The sequence below is a fragment of the Acipenser ruthenus genome, chromosome 10 (assembly GCF_902713425.1).
Source record: "Acipenser ruthenus chromosome 10, fAciRut3.2 maternal haplotype, whole genome shotgun sequence".
In the NCBI taxonomy this organism is placed as follows: Eukaryota; Metazoa; Chordata; class Actinopteri; order Acipenseriformes; family Acipenseridae; genus Acipenser; species Acipenser ruthenus.
The window spans coordinates 34,199,368-34,223,804 of record NC_081198.1 but is presented as its reverse complement, the minus strand read 5'-3'; the positions used below and the strand labels follow the sequence as shown (position 1 = coordinate 34,223,804).

The 24,437-nt window shown below is 37.2% G+C and overlaps 1 protein-coding gene across 1 annotated transcript in view; it reads right to left on the bottom strand.

Annotated features, from left to right (window-relative positions):
- Positions 1 to 4: 4 nt before the first annotated feature.
- Positions 5 to 24,437, bottom strand: part of LOC117401262 (serine/threonine-protein kinase 11-interacting protein-like) — a 48,837-nt gene continuing 24,404 nt past the window's right edge. The window contains exons 17-26 of the mRNA XM_034001828.3: positions 23,576 to 23,771; positions 21,129 to 21,289; positions 19,898 to 20,324; positions 18,961 to 19,073; positions 14,223 to 14,320; positions 13,099 to 13,277; positions 6,102 to 6,186; positions 4,280 to 4,365; positions 3,775 to 4,001; positions 5 to 2,526 (exon numbers count right to left, since the gene is read on the bottom strand). Of these exons, the coding sequence (XP_033857719.3) occupies positions 2,386 to 2,526; positions 3,775 to 4,001; positions 4,280 to 4,365; positions 6,102 to 6,186; positions 13,099 to 13,277; positions 14,223 to 14,320; positions 18,961 to 19,073; positions 19,898 to 20,324; positions 21,129 to 21,289; positions 23,576 to 23,771 (1,713 nt within the window). The 3' untranslated portion in view covers positions 5 to 2,385. The remainder of the gene's footprint in view (positions 2,527 to 3,774; positions 4,002 to 4,279; positions 4,366 to 6,101; positions 6,187 to 13,098; positions 13,278 to 14,222; positions 14,321 to 18,960; positions 19,074 to 19,897; positions 20,325 to 21,128; positions 21,290 to 23,575; positions 23,772 to 24,437) is intronic.

Genomic DNA, 24,437 nt, shown 5'->3' with positions numbered 1-24,437 from the left:
AATGTTTAGTTTTTGGGAATGTTTATTAGTTTATTCCAATTTTTTAAAGCACTGTTTAACTGAAGAGAAGTCAAAAAACAAACAGTGGCAATGCCGCAAAGAACAGGTACATTTTGGCACACCCCTACAAACCACCAAGCACATTAACCTTCAGTGTGGATGGGGATGCTAGACCTCAAACAGCATGCAAACAGTTCATAAAATACACATACAAATAAAACAAACACACATTACATAAATTCTTGTTTGCATTTAAAATGTTACACTTTAACAGTTTAACTGCTTCCATGTCGAACTTGTAGTTGTTCTGCCATTTAAACATAACACACAAATGAACAAAATGTCTGTTTTTATTGAAACAATCTGCAAAATAATAATAAAAAATGACTCTTTTACGATTGCCATTTCATAAAATACATACATATATAAGACATACATTAATATTTAATAAATATGCTTTTTTATTTACTTATTTCTATTTACAGATTCACAGTATAACATTTCCAAATATTGCCAAAGGCTATTATCAAAGATATTTATTCCAAAGTGTAACCAGTTGTTGTTTTGTTGTTATTTTAAGAAGAAAAACACCAATTAATTATAATACTAGAAAATAACAACTAAGAAATGTAATTCAGATTTTTTGGAAGTTGTTAATTTTGTAATAGAACCTGTTGTTTCTCTTCTTTAAAAACAAAATAAACGCCTTTGATATAACCCTCTAGTTTCCCTTTCAGTTACCAATGAAACATCTTGGTGGCCATTTTCTCTGTTGGTGCTACATACTGACACATTTCATCTGTGTTAGAAATTCTTTGCTAAGCTTTACTCATAAGCTTCTATTTGCAAAGCGGCTTTATTTCCAATTTCTCACCTTCAGCCTGCTTGCGGTGACCTCTTTTGGTCTTTTATTCCCAGGTGAGTCAACTGAAGACAACCGGAACATTTTTGTGCTGACTTTTTCATAAACAAATATTTTAACACTCTATATTACCATTACCGGCCTACAGAACTCCAATTAAGCAAAAGTGAAATGGAACCTTTCCCTCAGGTGCTTTTGTTAAAATGGCATTTAAGATTAGTGAAAACGACTTATAAAAAATGATAACATTCATGCAATTTTTTTTTTTTTTTAAACATTTTAGCCATGACCAGAGTAATTAATCAGATGGGGGAATGTCAAAGTCAAATCAGTCCCCACAACTTATATTTTTGAACCTCAGACACTATGTGGCTCTGTGTGGTTATTTCTCTAACACTGAAAACTCTGAGGCCTGCTTCAAAATTACTTTAGAAGACAAAATGGAAGCTGGGGAATGAAATGATTTTGGTAGCAAATCCCATAGCTCATATTATCACAACTGCTTTAATAGAACTTCAAAAAACGGAATCATACATTCAGGTCAGGTACACAAATGTTTTGACCAATGTCTTCCCAAGTAAAAAAAAAAAGCTCTAGTATTGTATACTAATGACCAAAAGACTATAGTTTACTACTTATTTATTTATTGATCAATCATTAATTAATTTACCCATGTTTTTCTACTGGATTTGAAATGCCAATTCGAGTGTCGCCTGACGACCTACCGATCAGGAGAACTAAAGATCACTAGATGGCCTTTTCTTGACAAAGTTAATCAATGAATGTTACCACGCTACTAAACCATGGATGCAAGGACCCAGCCTGGGAAATTGTTGCCTGGATGCAAGGCGGTGAACTATGACCAGATGATTTTCCATCAACCCACATGAGCACCAATGCAAAGACAGCACTCCCTGTGTGTCCCCAGCCAAGATTGGCAAAGTAATGCAACTAGCAAGCTCCTAATTGTATGACTCACCCTGCCCTTCAGCATGTTGGGAGCCTTTTCAAAAGTGCCCAGCTTGGGAAATTGTTGCCTGGATGCAAGGAGGGGAACTATGACCAGATGATTTTCTATCAACCCACGGGCGCACTAATGTAAATGCAGCACTCCCTGTGGGCTCCTAGCCAAGATGGCCAACTCAGTGCAAACTGGATTTGAACTAGCAAGCTCTTAATTGTATGACTCACCCTGCCCTTCAGCACAGTGGAGCTTTTCCTGGATGAAGCACTGGAAACCCACTACTAAAATATACCAGTGTTTTTGCCATTTCGACAGCACTTTTTGACTATATTATATTCCAAAAGTTTCACACTTACAAGACATTTGCAACAGTATGTAGTACATACTGTAGTGTTAGAACAGTAAATAGTTCACATAAGCTTTACGTTAACAGAAATCCTCCATTAATATGCAACAAAGCAAATGTTAACCCACTTTGTAAAAAAACCCTTGTGAATCACAATAACCTCTAGATTTAAAAGAATGACATGTCCTTGGTAAGTTGAACATGGCAGTTCCCTTAGGAACCTGTTTCGTGCAGGTTGATGTTGAGTTTGACTCCAAACATTGCTTCCCATTGAGTCCTGACCCACTCCACAAGATCCTTCAGCAGATCCTGGCTCTCTGTCTGCAGGCACCATGTCTTCTCATCCTTGGAAATCTGCAAATAGAAACACAAACACAACATCGTTCTTTGACTGTAAGCAGTGGAAGGCTAGCAGGAGTAAGGGATGATCTACAGATTTCCAACGTAGGGAACATTACAGCTGCAAAGTGAATTACCTAAAACCTAGTTATCTGAAATTCTGGGTCATCGAAACAAACGGCATGTAAATTTATATAGTAGACAGTAATGACTAATTAACTTGTTAAGGAAACTGTTAGTAATAGCTCAATTACATCAACAGTTTTTTACTTTACCTTTTTGTGGTTGTTATTAGTTGAATATATAGATATATAGATCTATTTTCCGTTGTGCTGTAATAAGGCATGATTTTTTTTGCTTTCTGTATTTACACCTGTTGCATTTTCCTTTTGCTTTTGAAATGCATTTATTTTCACATTGCCTGCCCCTTAAAATGGCATATATAATTTAAAGTAGCATTTTCAATATGACTTACGTGCAAATGCATTTTGTGCCTTATGGGATGACAATGGCTTCTGAGTACATCTTAAAAGGTATCAATCGATATGCACATGACAACAAAACACTGAATGCAGGCACTGATCAGGCTGTATCAAGTAGTACTAACATGATACTTGGTAATACATGCATACAAACATGTTGACAATTTAACAATGTCTTTACATGTTATAATTTAATCACTATATAACCAGTTGTGCATGGGTGTGGCCTATCTTCCCAGTGACCACAGCAGAAGAAAAAAACAACACTCTTTTATTGCTCCAGTCTTACTCATAAGTAAAAACATGTTTAACTCACCATTGTTGAAAGTTAGTATTTAGTGGTGTGTCTTAGTTCAATATTTATAGCATGGCAGTTATCTCATTAATATAGTATTTTGTGCAGAGGTAACAACATTTTCAGAGGAATAAGGTAATTGTAACGGTACCTCAATTATCACCTAATGTTACCTTAGGTAAGGCAGTCCAAAATTAGAAATTATCGAGATCTGTGAAACCGTCAACTATCATCCTAAATGAACCGGTCCTACCTTCAACTAAGTTGTTTCTTGCTAGCATTATACCGATTAAAAAAAAAAAGTTTATTTGCGGTATTTGTGGGACGGATAGCATATTAAATTCTGGGGCGGTTATTCCAGTTGCACCTGGCCATAGCTATAGCTGTCGAAAACGTATTTCACCTCTGCATCCCAAAGTTACAAGCTTTTATGAAAAAAGTTAAAACATAGTTCTAAAATACACATTTACTGAATGTTTTTCCTACCTCATCATAAAGCTTGATATCGACTCTGCAGGGGGCAGACAAGAAGAGATGAACTGAACTAACACAGCTGATTGGCTGTGTCTTGTGGATGTGGACCGTCCCACAAATGGATTCTGTGTTCCCGTTGGATGTCTGGCTGGACATGCCTTTTCTCCATTGGTGGTCTTCACTCAGCAGGTAGAGCGTGGCTTGCGTCACCAGCACTGTTATTGGGGCCAAACTGCCATCTAAAATAGTAAATAAATAAACAAACAAATAAATAAATAAAGGGCTAAAATGCCATTTTTAGGCAACATGTCCTATCCAGTTCTACATTGGTAGTAAATGGATAATACTTAGTGTACCAATGCACTTGTTGGTCAGATTGCTATCCTGAGTGGGGTAAAATTAGCAGCAAATACCCCACCCCTGTCATCCATTCTGTATATATTCAACTGCCCCATACTTTGTGAAGGTTAGAATAATTGTCAAATGTTACCTTCAACCCCTGTGCACTGTACTGTACCTTGAACTAAAAATGCCAGGAGATAGAAGAAATGTAGCTGGCTGTCTTCTGAAATGTCCGATTCAGCATTTTCACACAATAAAGGCCTATAAAATAAACAGATCAAAACGGTTGCAATGCATTCTGCTTGTGCATGTTTTGTATCACATTTGCAGTAATATAAACCAATGGGACAACCTTGTATAAGAACATAAGCACTAAGAAAAGTTATGGACCAGAGGAGGCCATTCAACCTGGAAATGTCTCTTGTTGGTTCTTGAAGGAAACCAATGCGGTAGAAGTGATAACATGGCTTGTTCACCCATTCTATACTGCTCAATATGTAACAAATAGACTAATAGGGCAGTAAGAAAACTGGGGATAATAAATCATAAGGTCTATTTAGTAGTTACAGACAGATAGCAATGTCTTTAGAATACACCCCACTGACTTTTGAAGTCAAAGACTACATTCCATGGAACAGTTTATGAAGACAGACCAGCAATGACAATTAAGTTTTACTTGAGTAAAACATGGACTCTGTCCCCAGTGAATGGAAATGTGGTATTTCTTATACCCAGGGGAGCACGATAATGGTTGCACTGATGTACTGAGAGTTCAGACAGGATTCTGAGAGCTCTACTGAGGCAACAGGAGTGCTTTACACTGAATTGCCAGCATGTGGGGACTGAAACAGAAAACTATAAAATACAAAGGAAATTTTAACAACACGAAAATATTAGTTAAGCCCACTAATAACTTACACCGATACTGAATTTATTCAAGTAGTTATTGCTTAAATGTATTGAAATGAGGGTAGTTAAGAAGCCTAGGAAGGGGTGCAAGGCTAGTGAGTTTAAAACCTTCCAGTTACTGAGGAATCAACATTTTGTACAACATGGCAGCTTTAAAACAAAAGTGAGTGAATGAAAGACATAACAATCAATCTGGGAGACCAGCTAAATGATTGGGAAGACCCAGCTGTGTTTATTGAACAAAGGTTCATAGACCAGGTTGGGGATAGGGGACAGACACAACAGAGTTTTTCATACAGGCTGTGGACTTTCCATTTCAAAGTGGCCATGCAATTAAATACACAGCACTTCAGACAGTGAATTTTGAATACAAAAGCAATCGTGGAACTGCCAGACGTAACACAAAGGGAACTCAGTGGGTTTGCCCTAATCAAGGTCAAGCCATTTTTTATTGCCCTGTACAACGCCGAGTATAGTTCAGACCATAATTGAAATCCTACAACAATTACTGATTTTGTGATGAAAAGAAATTTAGATGATATCTTTAAAGTAATTTTTTTTTTTTTTTTAATTTTTAGTCGTGATCTATGACCCATGATAAATAAAAATATAAAAACAAATCAGGATTATGCTTTAGGGTTATAGGACAGCGAACGTCGGTGCATGTGGATAATATCGGCATGCACAGAAGTGAATGGACTAAGGCTGAAAGCAGAGGTCTGTTTACGAGCTGCAAGAGCTGATATAACCCATACACAGACGCTTGCAGTCCTATAAATGTATAATATATGGCTTTATTATTCATAAACACGTTAAAAATACTGCGATATTTGTTTTCTAATCATTACCAACCTTTATTTAGCCCATTGTCAATTTCACTGGAAAGAGGGAAAACACTGATGAAGAGAAGCCCATTAAGCTGAGCTACTCTGCCGATTGTTGGTTGAATACAGAAGGTGAAATATGCGTGCAGAAAGATCCTGAGCTGTCTATACTGAAGAATATAATGCTGCAATGCAGACAATGTGGGACACAATATTGCAGGGGGTCCTACAAAAGGGGATTGTTCATTGGTTTGAAAATCTTACCAGAGGTGGTGCTGGGGATTGACTCTTGTGGTTGAGATGGATTTCAGTTTGCTGTCAGAATTGGGGGCAAATCCACGGATAATACCTAGAGGACAGGAAGAATATTTGATGTAAATGAAAGCAGAGTTAAATGTCACAAATGTCTTTAAAAAAAAAAGACACTCCCTGGCATTAACATACTTTTACCTACCTGGCATGCTTCATAAGAGTTTTCATTCCCTGAATAACATGAGATGCTAACTTATCATCAAAGTCTAATAACAGAAACATTTTTTGTTGAGTTAAAAAAGTGGAACTTGGAAACTCCCGAGTAAATGAAAGCAGAGTTAAATGTCACAAATGTCTTTAAAAAAAAAAGACACTCCCTGGCATTAACATACTTTTACCTACCTGGCATGCTTCATAAGAGTTTTCATTCCCTGAATAACATGAGATGCTAACTTATCATCAAAGTCTAATAACAGAAACATTTTTTGTTGAGTTAAAAAAGTGGAACTTGGAAACTCCCGAGTGGCGCATCCAGTAAAGGCGCTCCGCATGGAGTGTAGGATGCACCCTATAGCCTGGAGATCGCAGGTTCGAATCCAGGCTATGTCATTGCCGACCATGACCGGGGGTTCCTAGGGGGAGGCGCACAATTGGCCGAGTGCCACCCGGGTAGGGAAGGCTTAGGTCGGCAGGCCAATCCACAGTTCACCGGGGAGAAAACCGGGGTAAAAACCATTGCCGACGACCAAAAAAAAAAACAAAAAAAAAAAAAACTGGAGCTTACGTAAAATGATAGATTGAATGTAAACTTCTCACCAAATGACAAATAGTTCCTCTAAACCCCCCGGACAGCTTGTACTTTCTAAGTTTACATCTGAACTTTCTAATCGCTAAGAGGGACACGCATCTTAGCTTTCAACTTCATGTCCTGTAAATACGCTGACTGTAGACATTCATATGCCTTCCTGGCATTAGTAAAAACATGCCATAACGTGTTCATTGTGTTTCACCATCTTCATGTCAGGAAGTCCTGTGGTTTTCTTCCCATTCCACTCACTACTCTAATCTTTAAGCAATTCTGTTAGTTACATCTAGTTAAGAAAGCGGCAATAGACCCTATCACTGTGCACAAACAATAGAACCAAACTATGTGCACATTCAAGGCCTGGGTGGCAAAATGCATGTGCTACACTGAGGTGTATTACAGGACCTGGAGGAAGGTGGTAAGACCTTGTAAGCCTTTTACTCAGGTCACCAACTCAGGAAATAGTTTGTTGGTCTCAAACTAGCCCCAAGTGGACACATCGACAGTCCATGTCAAAACCAGAATGCAATTGGGCAGAGTCCAGCATATTAAGCAGTCTTGGTTGAGAGAGGCCCAGGACTGAATTGAAGAGGATGTTTAGGTCAAGACTCAGCTGCACTCACAGAGCTATGAAGCTGTAGCTACTGTAGCAGAAAACACAATTTTGTTAGGGAATCCAAAAACAAAGACAAGTAAACAAGCAAACAAACATAGATTTCTTTCCATTTGAAAATGTCCATCACAGTTGATGGCAGGGCATAACACGCAAGAACCAAAATAAAGGACAGTTTTGAAAATCTTTACCAGATGAAATAAAAGCACAGGGTCATATCAAATTCAACCCTTTCTGTGTTTACCACCACCCTGAACAGTAATTTTCCTGGTTTGCCCAACAAAGTTTATGTAGATCCAAGGAAATTAACATTTTATTCTAGAGGTCAAAGGCCATGACATTAGGGGCCTGCCAACAGGGATAGATGCTCTTGCACCAGAAATGTCAATCTCTGTGTTAGAAGGTCATGACAGAACATCCCAGATGTTCTATCAGCATAGACAAGCACTAATAATTGTAATTCTGAAGGCAATTTTGTGTTATGAAGCATCTGGTTACTATTAAGTTTAATAAAAACTGCATTGAGGACCAATCAATTAGGACATATTGACATTCCCAAGACAACTGACATACTGATAGTCTAATTTACAGAAAATGGGACATCTGCACACAATTTTGGAAAAATGTCCTTCCTCCCCAATTGATGCTTCTTTGAGACCATCAATCTTTTCCAGCAGTTGGATCACATCAACCTAAAAGGAATAGGACTCGCTTGCACTTGAACTGCAAAGTTAAATGAGGTAAAAATGATCACTTCGGTTCTAAAAGCCCATGCCCCACTGCAGAACGTCTAATATGTTTACAAAATCTTTTTGTGTAGAAACATTTATAACTGACATTTTATACTTGTGTTGGACATTAACAAGTTATTTTTAATAGTAAGGCAGATAAAAGACACCCATTATTTCCAATTTGAAAACTAACACAAATACGCGTAAGTACAGTTATGGACTTTTTCAATGATGTAATTCTTGTGTGATTCTACGACTTTGCTGTACTGTGTTTTAAAGAAAATGCATGTTTTGCTTCCTCTTGATTAACGGTTTAGACCAGAGCTGATAAAAAAAAAAAACCATGAAGTAAAACATCACTCAGACCCATTAGTTACTAAATACCTTTGTTGAATGGATAATTGTCTCCTCTTTAAAAATATGCAAAATATTTTATTAAGCAGTCCCACAAGTGAAGTGGTACCCCAAATATGATCCACTTGCTACCAATGCAGAATGACTGGGTGTGACACGATGGCTCGTGTGGGGACGTCAGGCCTGGAAATGTAGTGGTGCTCAGATTTATTAATAAATAAACAAAACAAAAGGTTTGAACAAAACACAAAAAACGGCATGGTGGCCAAAACAAACAGACAAGGAATAAAACAAGGGTAGCAATTGTTTTTAGATATTAGTTTCTTTATCTCCTGACTCGCGTGTCTCGTTCTGCCTCTGAACACACCAACCTCGATCAGCCAAAGCTGCTGGTTTATATTACTTAACCAATCAATCTGGAGACGGTCACATTCTGCGTGAGTTTAGCATGAATGGGGAAGTTTAACCCCATCCATGCTACAAAAACAATTAACAATAAAATAACATGTTTTTATGCACATAAACAATACATTTTAAATAATAATACAACAAATGATGTAATACACACCGGGGCAGGGTGTACCCCGTCATACTGGGAAGGCATTTTCTCTTCATTTTATATGAATGTAAGTTAGGAAGAGGTAGTCCATACCTGTCACAACTATGTGTAAACGGTATCCATTAATATGATTAGTCTGTTGATGGAAAACACCACAGACAGTTGTGAACCAGCACACTTTTCTATATTGGGTAACAGTCTGAAATGTAAACATTTTGCTCATTTTGCATGACATTGGTCATCAGTATGGATCTTTTAGCCAAAAAGGTTGGGCGGTTTTGTTTAAAGCATTCAGAAATGTAAAGGCACTATTATAACAAATGCTTTTGTTACATAAACCTCTTCATAGTGCTGATAACATAAACAATGTTGATAGGATTTCTTAGATTCTCCTCAATTCTTTATAAAACAAGCATGTGCTAATGAAAGTCATTGTATCATAATTGGACAGGCTGTTGTCTAACTATATGCAAAACTCTAAAATGACACACAGAAAGAAAGTCAGACTAAATTGTACACACCCTCGGTATGATTTAGTTTGAAGTTACTGGCAATAAGTGTCCATTTTCACCTCTATCTAAAAGGATACTGAAATGGCTATTTCCTGAGACACATAATGAGAAACCCTTTCCTATACTGGGGTGTGAATGGTTTGCAATGTTCAGCACTTGCTTGTTTAACTTATTTGTAAAAAAAAAAAATTGCAAACAATGTGCAAGTAACATGTACTTAAGTATCTAATTTCTATCTTGCTGGAAGAGTGTATTGTGTACTGCACAGTGAAGTACTGTTTAATCACAAATTGTTTGGTATTTTTAAAAATTCTAATATATCAATTTTATCCCCCCCTGTTGATGAAATCCCCTCCGAAGGGGATATAAAGGAGGCACTCATATATAAGTCACATATGTTTATCTTAAGGCCCAGACCATCATTTTAATGTTGCCTTTTAGTTTAAGAAGAATAAGCATTGCACTAAAGTAAAGCTGCACACAAACCATCTGTGATTCTTTCAAATTGGCTGGAGACAACTTAATTATATTAAATCCTTCTGTAAGTGCCTGTGGGATATAGCCCATCCCAATGAGTAGAGGACACAACCCTGTATTTTATTGCTAGAAGCACATGCAGTCAGACACTGCTTTCATGTCTCCACTTCAAAAGAGAATGAACTAGCCTTTTTAGGGCAGTTACCAAACATCTTGTAAAAAGGACAGCTAGGAATAATGAAAAGCAATTATTAAGCAAAAGCAGAGCCTCTTCCAAAAAAACCCAATGACTTCACCTTAGCTGTTATTATTATAATTATTATTATTATTATTATTATTATTATTATTATTATTATTATTTATTTCTTAGCAGACGGCCTTATCCAGGGCGACTTACAATCGTAAGCAAATACATATCAAGTATCAAAGTACAAGTAATAATACAATTAAGAGCAAGATAAATACAATGACTTTGGTTCAAGCAAGTACAAGTGTGACAAAATACAATTCAATAATACAGCAGATAACAGTGTCAGTGATAGTTACATCAGGATATGATTAAATACAAAGCTGTTGCACATGATGGATCTCTCAATAGTTAACCTATTCCTGTTCAACAAGGTTAGCATGTGTTTTTGCAACTTCAACTTTCTACTTTTTTTGTATATATAAAAAAAAGAAAATTGCTATTTTTTTTTTTACCGGTTTGTAATAAGTGTAGGAAGTTTTAAAAAAATGCCAAAAAGTTGCTTATTAACATTTTCTAATAATATTATTCTGAAAAAAATCTAAATCAGTGCCTTAAATGTTTGCAAGATTACAGGAGAGTTAAGCATTTATTTTAGGAAAAACATTATGTGCAGTTGTTTCATAATTTTGAATAACGGAGTATTAAAAAAAATGGATATACCAACTAGAACTGAAGTCTCATCACTAATAAGAAAAAAAACTGTTTACCTTTACAAAAATAGCAGTCTTTGCAGTTTAGCTAGTCTACTGTATGTTTATTTTCTCTTCCTATTTTTTTTTGTTAGTTACTATGATGGTGCTTTTGCTAAACCCTTTGCTAAATTATTGTAAAACTAATATTTCATACCGGCACACACACACACACACATATATATAGAATGCAACATGCATGATCACCTTTTTGGTCTAGAAGTTCGACTTGGATTCAGAGGCATTCACTTAAGTAAATACAGTATTCAACTTGAAACATAAGAACATAAGAAAGTTTACAAATCAGAGGAGGTCATTCAGCCCATCTTGCTCGTTTGGTTGTTAGTAGCTTATTGATGCCAGAATCTCATCAAGCAGCTTCTTGAAGGATCCCAGGGTGTCAGCTTCAACAATTTACTGGGGAGTTGGTTCCAGACCCTCACACTTCTCTGTGTAAAAAAGTGCCTCCTATTTTCTGTTCTGAATGCCCCTTTATCTAATCTCCATTTGTGACCCCTGTTCCTTGTTTCTTTTTTCAGGTTGAAAAAGGCCCCTGGGTCGACATTGTCAATACCTTTTAGAATTTTGAATGCTTGAATCAGATCACAGCGTAATCTTCTTTGTTCAAGACTGAATAGATTCAATTCTTTTAGCCTGTCTGCATGTGACATGCCTTTTAAACCCAGGATAATTCTGGTTGCTCTTCTTTGCACTCTTTCTAGAGCAGCAATATCCTTTTTGTAACAAGGTGACCAGAACTGAACACAATACTCTAGGTGAGGTCTTACTAATGCATTGTAAAGTTTTAACATTACTTCCCTTGATTTAAATTTAACACTTCTCACAATATATCCGAGCATCTTGTTGGGCTTTTTTATAGCTTCCCCATATTGTCTAGATAAAGACATTTCTGAGACAAGATAAAATCCTAGGTCTTTTTCATAGATTCCTTCTTCAATTTCAGTATCTCCCACATGATATTTATAATGCACATTTTTATTGTCTGCGTGCAGTACCTTACACTTTTCTCTATTAAATGTCATTTGCCATGTGACTGCCCAGTTCTGAATGCTGTCTAGATCATTTTGAATGACCTTTGCTGCTGCAACAGTGTTTTCCACTCCTCCTATTTTTGTGTTGTCTGCAAATTTAACAAGTTTGCTTACTATACCAGAATCTAAATCATTAATGTAGATTAGGAGTAGCAGAGGACCTAATACTGATCCCTGTGGTAAACCACTGGTTACCTCGCTCCATACATAAAATAACGATACAGTAGTTAAATATTTAATAACTAGAGACAAATCCCAATGCTCCAATTCAGTTTGACTTGTGTGTTAAGAGTAGAGACTTGTTCAGTAATTTAAAATAGTGGAACTGACTGCCCAGTTTACTTTTATAGGAATTCCAAGTAGGTATATCCTACTACTGTATTTACAAACAGTACAGATTCAGCATTATAAAGTCTACTTTTTAAATCTCAGCACAGCTTACCCTCCAGCAACTGAATGAAACTAACACCGCCCTGTACCTTTCACAGGGCCTGCCTATCATTTTGATGAAACTGACAGACCTGCACTTTCAAAATAGCTGCCTGTTTAACTTATACCTGATAGTATTAAGACACCGTACTAGTATTTTGATTTGATATTATGTTTTAATATTTAAAATATTAAAATATAATAGCAACATAGCAACAAAAATAGCTATATTATCCTTTGTTTAAATTTGTACTTCACTAGCACTCCTGTCCCATTTTTAAAACTCAAACCCCACGGCATTTTACTTCCACACCCTGTCAACAAAACTGACTTTTAATGACATGTTGAAAGTCACATAATTGCTATAATAACTTTAGGGCTGGTTGTGTGTGACTTGAGGGTCAGTATAAACTGCCTTCAAGACTTCAGACATTTATCTAATTAGGAGTCGGTTTATTTCTTTGCATTCTTAAAAAGACGCCACATCTTATTTCCCGACGATGTGTCTATTTACTTACGACTTCACACATATTGTTACCTGTAAGCAGATTGAAGAAGCTCTTGCACTTTGCCCTGTCTCGGATCAGCAGCGTGTAGGCGGCTCCACTGTCCTCAAACTCCGCTCTGATACTCTGGCTGCCCAGCCCCACCTCCAGGTAGCTTAGTTCTAAGATGCGATGGCACTCGCGCTTCTGCAGCCAATCAGACGGCTGACCTCTGTCAGGACACACAAACACTTCATGACAATAGCTGTTCAACCCTAGCAGCTCTCCAGAGTTCAATAATTCAGTTATTGGAATCATACATAACATCCAATGTTTTAAAATACATCCTTATTGTAAGCATGGTCAATCTTATCACTGGTCTCTATTCTTCTGTTGAAGATATTTTTGTTCTTTTACATGTACTTTATACTCCAATTTGGAATATTCTAAAGGGAGACCAGTTATATAATTGCTGTTCTAATAAGAACATGGATTTTAGATTAAGGAAGTTACATTGGTGGCTTTTGCACATTCACCAATTTTTTTTACTGGCTAAGCTGCACTAAGGGTGCAACGGCTAGAGTAAGAATAGGAGAATAGGTCGACAAGTCACCAATTAAAAAATATTAATAAATCATGAACTTGTCTGGTGCTCTGTTTGTGAACGTATGATTTCATAACACTTTAAAGAAACTTCACAGGGGAAGATTCAGTAAAAAAAACAAAAAAACAAACAAACAAAAAAAAAAAACAACAACTTGGGCCTTTAATATTATTTCTAATCCAGTACTTGGTGTAATCTTTTAATGAATATGTTTGGTGATTGAAGCCCTTAGTTTGTAAACAATTCTCAATTTCCCAAATGGTGGATTAAATGTTAAAGGGACTAGCCTTAAATAACCATGGTTTGCTTATAAAAGTTGTACTGCGTATAAATATAAATGCATACACTTCCGTACATATAGCGCAGGACACCAGGAAAGAAGAAGGATTGGAGACTGAACTGCTGTCCTACCTAATAACAGAAGGCACCCCCAGTATGGCAATGCGAGAAGCTCTTACTTCCAATACTTACTTAGCTTTTACTACCATCAATAAATAGTCCCAGAAGCACTGCTCCAGCTTGTAAATCTAACAGCTATCTGACAGGAAAGATTGATAAAGAGGTGGCACTTACTGTATCTCTGAGAAGATCTCCAAGACATAAATCCAGTGGTCTGATACGACCAGCAGTGAAGGAATCTCCTCTGGTTCTCCACATTTCACTGTTGACAGCTGCAGAAACACAAAACAGACGTTCACAATTAGATTAATGTTGGTCAAAATATAAATCAAGGCACCTACAGAGCTGCAGGGGTTATGTGAATTATTAGATTCAATTTCCCATTCGCGCAATGAATATATTGGCATTCTATTAATCTACACATGAAAACAGAGGACTCTTTTTTGTTTTTTGCAGAAAAGCCCTACGCAGGCTAAAAAGAGTTTTTTTCTGTCTCCCCCAGCTGTGGAGGAGTGGGAGTTATGCCGAATAGTCTTCTTTATGGGGTATTACAGTGATTTAACAGACTTGACAATTGTTCTAAAAAAAACAACAACCTGTATTTCAATGGGAAACGTGGATTGGAAACTTCTGACATTTAAATTAATTAATTTGATATGAACAGGGGAAGAGTGCATTTAATGGTCATAGGAGGCTGAGAAAAAGAGTTTTACATTCAGAGTCACCATCGTCAAACCTCTAATGGAGCCACCAACTTAAACTTAATGGAAAGTCTTTCTCTAATTAACTGAAGACATTGAGAAAAACCTCTAGTTGAAATGTTTGTCACTAAGTTTCTTGTCGCATTTCTAAATGTAACACTACTGAGTGTGTAATAGTTATGGATAATTGTGGCAGGGCAGCAGGAGAGAGTCCTGCACATATGAAAGGGGGCAGGGCAAAGCCCTACTGTTTAAATGTATTGTTTGTTTATTTTAGAACGGGTGCTTTAATTAATTAATGGCTGTGGTGTATTGTATTAATATTTAAAACAAATGTATTGTCTGGTGGGTTATTTAAATGGGGGAAGTTAGTGGGTATGATTTAAATGTATTTATTTACGTGTTTATTTACAACACAATGTTTTGTGTTTGTTATTGTTGGTTTGGATGTGGTCTGGCAGGGGTGATGGTTAGCAGTTTGTCCCTGCCAGACATCTCCGTGACAATGCGTGGTCAGCAGCAGATTAATTATAAACAGAGTTGCTGTCGACCACGCAAATATTAAAAACCCCATGCAGAACATGACCATCTCCCGATTTAATTAATTGATTAAATGTATTGCTAAATGGGAGATGGTCACCAATATAAAAGCCTGCAGCTCTCCCTGTTCGAGGTGTTTTGGCGCGAGAGAGAGAAGAACAGAGAACAAAACGAAACAAAAAAAAAAAAACAAGGATCAGTGAAGGCAACTGCCAAGCCTGACCTTAGGTCTATTGTTTTAGTGTTTGTGATTTTGTTTTGTTTAAAACTTTATTTTGTCTGTGAGCAGGTTTTTTGTGTTTAAATATTTTATTTATTTTTGTTTCAATAAAAACGGCCAAAGAGTGCGCTTTGCACCCGAGTACCTAAGTCTGTGTAGTTTCTGCTTCTGGCCTGACGTCACCATCCTCAGCCGTCACAATGATAATAATGGTACCCTATTCATGCTACCTAAATAATAAGCAAGCATCGCATTTTGAAATGTGACTGTGAAATGCATTGCACTCACATGGTTTCTATGTGAGTTCATCATGCATTATATAAGCAGTGTGGATATATGTAGGCTTGCTACTATTTGATTTTAATTTTTTTGCCAAAATCGACGATTAATATCGACATTTATTTTACCGTTTTTTTTTTTCAATCTTTATTTTTCCATTCAAGCAGAGAATGGGTGAAATCGACCGTGATGCTTTAAAAAAATAAATAAATAAAGACTTTTTATGCCATTGAGAAATGTCTAATTTAGCGAAATCCCTTTATCATATTCAATATTGCAATAAAACTATGGTTAGTAGCATTCTAATTGAAATAACGTTTGGTCACAGCAGAGCCATAACTTGTAGATATAGATCTGACCTACACAAAATTAAAAATGATCTCAAATAAACCGCAGCATATAAAAGTGTATTACACAGACTTTTATAGCATAAACTTACGAGTAAAAATAAAATGCACAAAACAAAACATTATACAGTTGAACAGAACTAACTGGCACTTATTATTCCAGTCTGAGCTCCCCCTCTCCTGCTTCAGCACAGCTGGACTGAATCAGAATCACTGGAAGGTAATGCAGACGGCCCGCTTCGTCCTGCCGCGGAGACTTCAGCCATCGGTCAGGGTATTGTGCACAATATTCATTAAGTGTTTTCCTCTTGCGCCCCATTTTCAAATCAAACTAGTAACTCTCATTGTATACCTACAGCAAAAGCCTACCTACACCTTAACCTGCTAATTTCAAAGTTGGCTCTTTGAATGACAGACGCTGTAGCTGGCAAATTAAAGTGCACAGTCGGTGCAGGTCTTGATAATTGACATTTAAGCGAATGAGAGCATTGTAGCGCTGCTTCAGTCAACGAGATCTGTCAGAACAGGGCAAATGACAGTGACAGTGAAACTACAGTACTAATGGACCACTGATATGATTGACAGCGACACCTGGCCATTCAGAGAGGTAAGGTGACGGGACAGACAGTAAGTATAAAAACTAGACAAACTAGAGATGATTTCTAAATGATTATTTATGGTAAGAAAATAAAAAATAGCGAGTGGTTTTACTGATGTTTATCCTATATCAATTTATTTCAGTCAAACTCATATTTTTGGGGAATTCGACGTTTAACGAGCTTTACTGATTAATATCGAAAAGTAGCAAGCCTAGATATATGTATGTGTGGTAACAAAGAAACAAAATAAAATACACCCATAACTTGGCATCCATCCACCTGGAATAACAGCTAAAATACAAACACCTGTTCTTTAATTACACCAACATAAATGATAAATTATCCCAATTAAAATAATTTATCCTGCAGACAACAGAACTTTTACTTGCTGTGGAGAGCTCCAGTTTCTAATTTATATGACTAATCCATCTTCACCAGAGTATTCATGAAGTTTGCTAATCCTCTTATGCAGTGCTATACAGGATTCCTTTGTAAAAGTTAAGAACTGTGGTAAAAAAAAAACGGGAGATAAATGAAACAGGGTTTTGTCTAGAAACATTACATGCATATTTGCGTCTAATCTAATCGTTCCACAACACTGATTAGCCTCCCCATTCATTTACTGCTCTGTCAAGCCTCTGCTTGCATTCTCCCCATCACGTAAATTAGATAACATCTATGCCATCAATTTAGGAAAGCAGTGGTAGTGTGGTGAGGCAGATTGATGAGTTTGATATAAATCATGAACTGGATTAGCTGTACTCTAGAAAAGTAAAAAATGTGTGACATATATACATGAGCATGACAGACTAATACAATCAGAGCATAAGGGTCACCTATTATTGACTGAGGGCCCAAAGAATGTAAATGTGATACAGAAAGGTGGACAGGGTTCCAAAACTCTCAATAACTTGTGCTTGTGGAAGACATATTGACCTACCCATAGCTCGGAACATAGAGCTCCAACGGGGAATAATACCCCATCAAATAATGGAAAGCTATAAAAGCATGAGGTACACACTACTGCATCTTATTTTGGCGCACAGAAAGCAATAAACAATAAAGTCGATGACTGGAACAAACCAGTTCCTGGTAAGTAAATATGCAGAGTTGTCTTTCACGAAAAGACATGGTTATACCATACCATCAACTACATTTTTATATATATATATATATATATATATAAGGTAACTGCAATTCTAGGGCAGCAGTGTGGAGTAGTGGTTAGGGCTCTGGACACTTGACCGGAGGGTCGTGGGTTCAATCCCAGGTGGGGACACTGCTGCTGTATCCTTGAGCAAGGTACTTTACCTAGATTGCTCCAGTAAAAACCCAACTGTATAAATGGCTAATTGTATGTAAAAATAATGTGTAAAAAATAATGTAATTGTATGTAAAAACAATGTGATATATTGTAACAATTGTAAGTCGCCCTGGATAAGGGCATCTGCTAAGAAATAAATAATAATAATTCTTAATAAATGTTCCAGTAACACTAAAGAAATAAGAAATAAATAATAAAGATCTTTTTCCTGATACACACACCAAATACGTGTCAAATTTGACACCCCTGCTGTGCAGTTAACACCTCCCTTGAATCCATCTCACGGTATTTGTTAACCGCTCTCTGTATTGGTTGTTGAACTGCTGTCAGTATGTGAGTCTGACAACCTGAAGGTGCAAGACTAGACACATGTGAATGTTTGTGTGCAAGAGGCCTGCAAGCAACACGTCTGTTTAAGAATATCTAGGTTTGACAGTGGGTAAGAAGATCAAAATAAAAGATGATTGCGCACATACTGTATATACTGTATCTTTTTCTACATCATACAGCTAAGGACGTCTTTACTAAAACAAAACAAAGCAGCGACTGTAACTGATTAACATTTTTTGAAAGGGTGGATACTGCAACTGAGGTTTTGTTTGCCATGGTTCATTATACAAATCCTCAGGTTTTTAGATGAATGGTAGAATTATTCAGCAAGAAGGTCAAAGGATATTACATATTTTTGTTGTAGTACTTGCAGGAAAAAAAACCAAACCACGGCACTATAGCTATAGTCAGGCATGTTTGCCTTTATCGTCTAGAAGCCAATTGTGTGGAGAGGGGTTAATGTGCACTGGGAACTACCTTAAGAACACCAAACTCATTTTCTTCAGACATTGGGTGGTATGTAGATCTGCCACTCTTTAAAAAGAGACTCCAGTACGTAAAATGTTCCTTGCCTTCAGGAAACACTGCAGCTCCTCTGTGTTCTCTTCAAACACCTCAACATCAAAGAACAGCTTGAGCCTGTGATCCACTCTCTGGAAATCTTCTGTGAAGAGGTTGTATTGAGCTGGAACACAGAGCCACAGATTAATCACAAAGCAGCTTTTAACCACCGTACAGCACAGGCTGGTGATTAAATACACTACAAAACTAAAAGTAATCTGTTGAACAAAGAAACAGCAAAACAGGTCTGATTAACTGCAGAATAAGTATGATAAAACTGCAAGGGAGATTAATTGCAGAACAAACACAACTGACCTTAGCTGTGCTCAAACACTTTAGATTAAGGAAGCTACTCTGGTGGCTTTCACACATTCATCATTTTTTTTACCGGCTAAGCTGCACTAAAGGTGGAACGGCTAGAGTAAGAATAGATGCGGTAAAAATAGGAGAATAGGTTGACTAGTCACCAATTAAAAAGAAAAAATTCATAAATCATGAGCTTGTCTGGTGCTCTGTTTGTGAACGTATGATTTCATAACACTGTTGGCTGTGTAAGATTTTAAAACTGCCTGGACTTTTCTAAAACCATTTATTAAATGTTCTAAAATGTAATTATACATGATAAAATGTCTAATCAATTACACTGTTTTAAATAGAATGTATTTCTGTAATAACTATTGTTATTTTTGGAGATGTCTATTTGTTATGTGTCTTTGTTGTCTTTTCAATGATTTCTATGTTATTGGATTGCAACCGCAACTGCCATTGTGTCCATCTGAAACCGCACGCTTCACAATTATTTCACAATTACGTGATGTACAATTAGTCGACTACCAGTTTCTGAGGTCGACTGTTTTGTGATACCCTCAATATGCAATATGCTACCCTCTATGTTCTGTATTATTCCCTGCTTATATGCCTGCTTGTTTTCCATTTTAAAATCCTCACCCTCACTTGACGCTTCCCCATATTCTGAAGGTGGTTTAGGTACCACCAGCATACTGTAGCTATAGCTCCCAGCCAAACTGTTTTCTTTACACAGGATCTCCCCCGGCGTCCCGCTGGTAAAGGAATCCCTCTTGTTCACAGGTGTTGAGGGGTCAGCTGTGCTGAAACTCGCTAGCTGTGTGTCCCTGCTATTAAATGAAGCCTCGCGGGCCTTGTCTCCCCAGCTGTCTCGCACCACCTCCGTCACAGTGTTCTCCTCTCCGATGTAGAAACTTAGGTTTCTAGCCGTGAGAAACGAGTCTGTTTCAGTTACGTTACTGTGTTCATTCATTTTCAACGTATCATTATCAGTCCCATTATCCTCAGAAACTGGGATGTTTTCTCGAGGGCTGCTGCTCATGGGAGACTCTGTCCAAACTCTAGCACCCTAAAGACAAGGAGAGAAGCATCAGTTTAATTCTTAACATGCAATGCTTCTTAAAATAATGCAGTCTCTACACCTTTCCTACCTTATACTAGCAGTCACATTTATCACAGCTTCTCATCAATGTGAAGTTCATAAGGCACTTCATTTAAGCATTTATAAACTGATAAACTTAGCTTATTCATTATATTTATAATGTTTACTAATTACCCCCAATGACTAATGACATGTTTCAATCTGCCACTGGAACCGATGTGAAAGCGATATGAAATTAAATGTGTTATTTCCATCACCAGCCCAGTTAGGATTGCGGGCTAACAGAACATCTCTTAAACTCGCACTGAAGGGGAAAATTGCCAGATTAGAATACAATGAAAAGGATGTGTTTTAAATCTCGGACTACAGAATAAACATCTTATGTATGCAGGCTGTGCGTATATTATACTGTCAGGGAAATACTGGAGGTTGATGAATTACAAAATGTAATACATATGGGTAATCTTAAAACTTCTGTGCAATGTCCAGTTGAAGATTGCATTGTAAACTGCGCTGCAGGTGGAACTGGTGACAGCTCTAGTTTATAATGGAATGAGATGAGTTTTACAGGCTGGTTCCATGGTGCTGATAGTAATGTGGCAAGAATTATTTGTGGAAAGGACCATTTATTTTCTTATGTTTAAGTAATTATATGAATTGTAATACCAAGTAATTTTAGTACATTTTTTTTCTTTGACAGCTTTCACATTTTTGCCACAAGTTTTCAACCATTTCCTGTGTGATCCCTAGTCCCACCGCCCCACTACTGACCTGCTCTTCTGTGGGAGGGTTGCTGTCAACAAAGGCGATCTTCAGCATGCTGGAAGTCCTTTCTGAGATGGTTGGCACCGGGCTGCTGGTGCAACGTTTTGATTGGCTGGCAAGCTGGACCACATGGTCACTGGTGCATGCTGGGCAGACAAGAGCTGTGCCTGTTTGGGAAGAGAAAATAAACCCTAAACCGTGTGTATTGGGGCAGTAACGTCAAAGCAAGAAGTTAACAGCTCCACATCTATTTTACAAGATGCCAGACAACAAACAGCAGTAAGCAGCAGCCATGCCTGAGCCTTTTAAAAGGGTGCGAACAATGCTTTTAATTGAGGAAGCTCAGCTTTCCTTGAAGATACATACTGTGGCCTCTTCAAAGCAGATTTTTAGACAGCCCCTACATCAAATCACCCCTTCTGTCCCACACAATAAAACCTTGATATAAAGTGAAGTAAACAAAGCTCAACAGGGGAAATGTTATTGGGGCTTTTTAAGATTAATCACAATTAGAATATCTAAAGCTTGCCTTTACTCGTAGCTCAGCTGAAGGTATCTGGCATGCTGCGCTCTCTCGTTCTAGTGCAATAGAAACCTAGAAGGCTCCACAGAAACACCAGCGGACAGATTTTTCTTTTGTTCCTAAAACCTGTGACTAAAACTAACTGGTTTAATCTAATTTAGTTCCCCTTATCATTTATTCAGTGGGTGATTTTGTTATGCATATATTTATAGGTGAACTCTTGACCACACAGCAATGTTGAGGAGGATTCTTGGAAGTGTATGAAAGTGGCTCTTAGGGTATGTACATTATATATATATATATATATATATATATATATATATATATATATATATATACACACACACACACAAACTGAAAAAGTGCATAGTAAGGGGGGAAAAATTCAGATAAGATGGATAGGATATGATAAAAAAAAATAAAAAAAAAAAAAACATTTTCTCATCTCTCATTGCACAACATTATTCTCACAAGTCCCTATCATTTTAAGTTTACTTCATTTTTACTTTCGACTGAAGTGTAGGTGTGGTCCTAACAACAGCTTCACAGGAAGTTGGCTTTTTACCAGTGAAAGTCTGGAGAAGTAGCAAAATTGTGACTTCAGAATCTATTTAGACCCTATAAAAAGTAAGAAAATTGATTTAAAGACTTGGTTATAATACCTGTGTAAATACTATGCATGTAGATTTACATACAGTAGTATGAACCCATTACCCTCTAGAAAGAAAGGTCATGTGAACTCAGCAGACACTCCCTTTTAAAACCAGGGGAGGATTTTAATAAAAGATTAATTTTGTAAAGCTGTTGAATTCACAGACCTGGATGAAGATAGTGTGTTGTATGTCAAAGCTCACAGCACAAATGCTGGGAACAAGCCTGCTGGGCCCATTGAGGCTTGACCTCGACCATTAGCCTCAGAGCAGTATCGGATCATTCATTAATGTCTACATGATTTTACCTGGAGTGTCTTATAAAACAATCCTTGCATGTATTCCTCTCTGCATAAACTGTGATTCAAAGCTACTTTTACTAAGCTTTCGTTTGGGGGCTTTCTTTTCTGTTATTAATTCAGTGCTAATGAAAGATGAAGTCGAGGCCAGAGCCAGTAGACATCACGAGAGCTCTATAAACAATATTCTGTACCTCAATTCTGACCTGAACACCCACTGCCTGTCTTTCTTCTAATTGTGACAAATTGTAGGGTGTCAGGTACTGTATGTTGATTAATGTTCGTTTGAACTCATTTCACTTGTGGCCTGAAAAAAATTAAACTATTAAACTCAGGCTTCCACAGGAGAAAGGCATGAAATAGTGAATTATTTCAGAAAGTAGGACTAGACGATAGGTAGAGCAGTGGCTTATATTTGATAACTTAGGTTAACCTGATGCCACTCTGAAAGCTGGACCAGCCTGCTTGTACCCAGACTGCTGTAGCTGTCTTAACAAAGAAAACCTGAGAAGTACACGAGTGTAAAAAAGAAACAGGGATATATACACGTCTTTTACCTCTAATGGCATTAATTAGAACCTGCTTCGCATGTGGACATTAGTCAACATCACCAAGCCAATACACAGTTCTGCAGCATTGAGAGTTGCCTCAGATTGAGTTTCAGAGACATAATGGACAAAACATTAAAAATAATAACTGTTTTAATAGCTTGGTGTTTGGTTTCCATGGCTGCTGACTACCCACCATCATGAGTTCAGGGACCCCTGCATAATTAAGCAGTAGGCCTTTTTATATGTGCTTTTACTGAAACCTGATACCACTACACACATTTGTTTTGTGAATTTTCCATCATGTACTGACCATTCTAGGTTGTTTTAACTTTTCCATATGTTATCTGGCATGTGACAGCTCACCAGTGGAGAAGGGGTATTGGAGTGGAAGATCCCCAGACAGTTACTTTCAGCTACTACAGTTGCTTACCAGCTGTCGGTGCCCCTTCCTCTAGCTCCTCCCCTCGGGCCTTGCTGAGAGAGTGGAGCCTCCACTGCTCCTCAGGTTTTCCTGGTGTGAACTCCAGCTTACACTTCAGGCACTGCAGGCGCACAGACTCGGGCTCCAGCTCCAAGAACTTTTGCACATTCTCCTCTGCAATCTTAGAGAAGGCCTCTGTTAAGGACTAAAAAATAAATAAATAAATATATAAACACACAACACTGAAAAACTGTACCACCAGATTCCCAATTTGTACTGGCAACAACTATACAAACATGACACTGAGGCTTATTTTATGAAGTTTTCTTTCAACTTAAAATAATAATAATATTAATATTCTTCAAAGCAAAAATAGTTGCAAACAATAAAATAAACTAACATGCTAGCCGCAGCCATATATGCACATGTTTCACTATATGAATGCACTTCTCAATCATCTGACATAGATCAGAAAGTATAAAAGACACACAGCCAAACTAAATTGCATGAATGCAGTTCAATATTGCAGCAACAGAGCTCCTCTAGAATTGGTAAGGTTAAATCAATGTAAAGTAAGGTTCAATCATTTTGAGATATTTTTGTTTACCATTCATAGTTTGTTAAACATACCTTGAACCAAGAGATGAGAACTTTGAACCAGTCCATTAAAATGTATTCGCATAGGTGTGGCTTGACTGGCAATCTTCTTGTAAAATTAAATACATACCACCTCTCTCTTGCTAGACCATGTAATATCTTAGGCCTGAATTAAATCAAAGTTTATGGTGTAGCCATAGCCATATGCTGCCATAGTTTTGATTGAACCAAGGCCTTTGTTTAAAGCAAATGTCATTTAAATATGTATTTCATT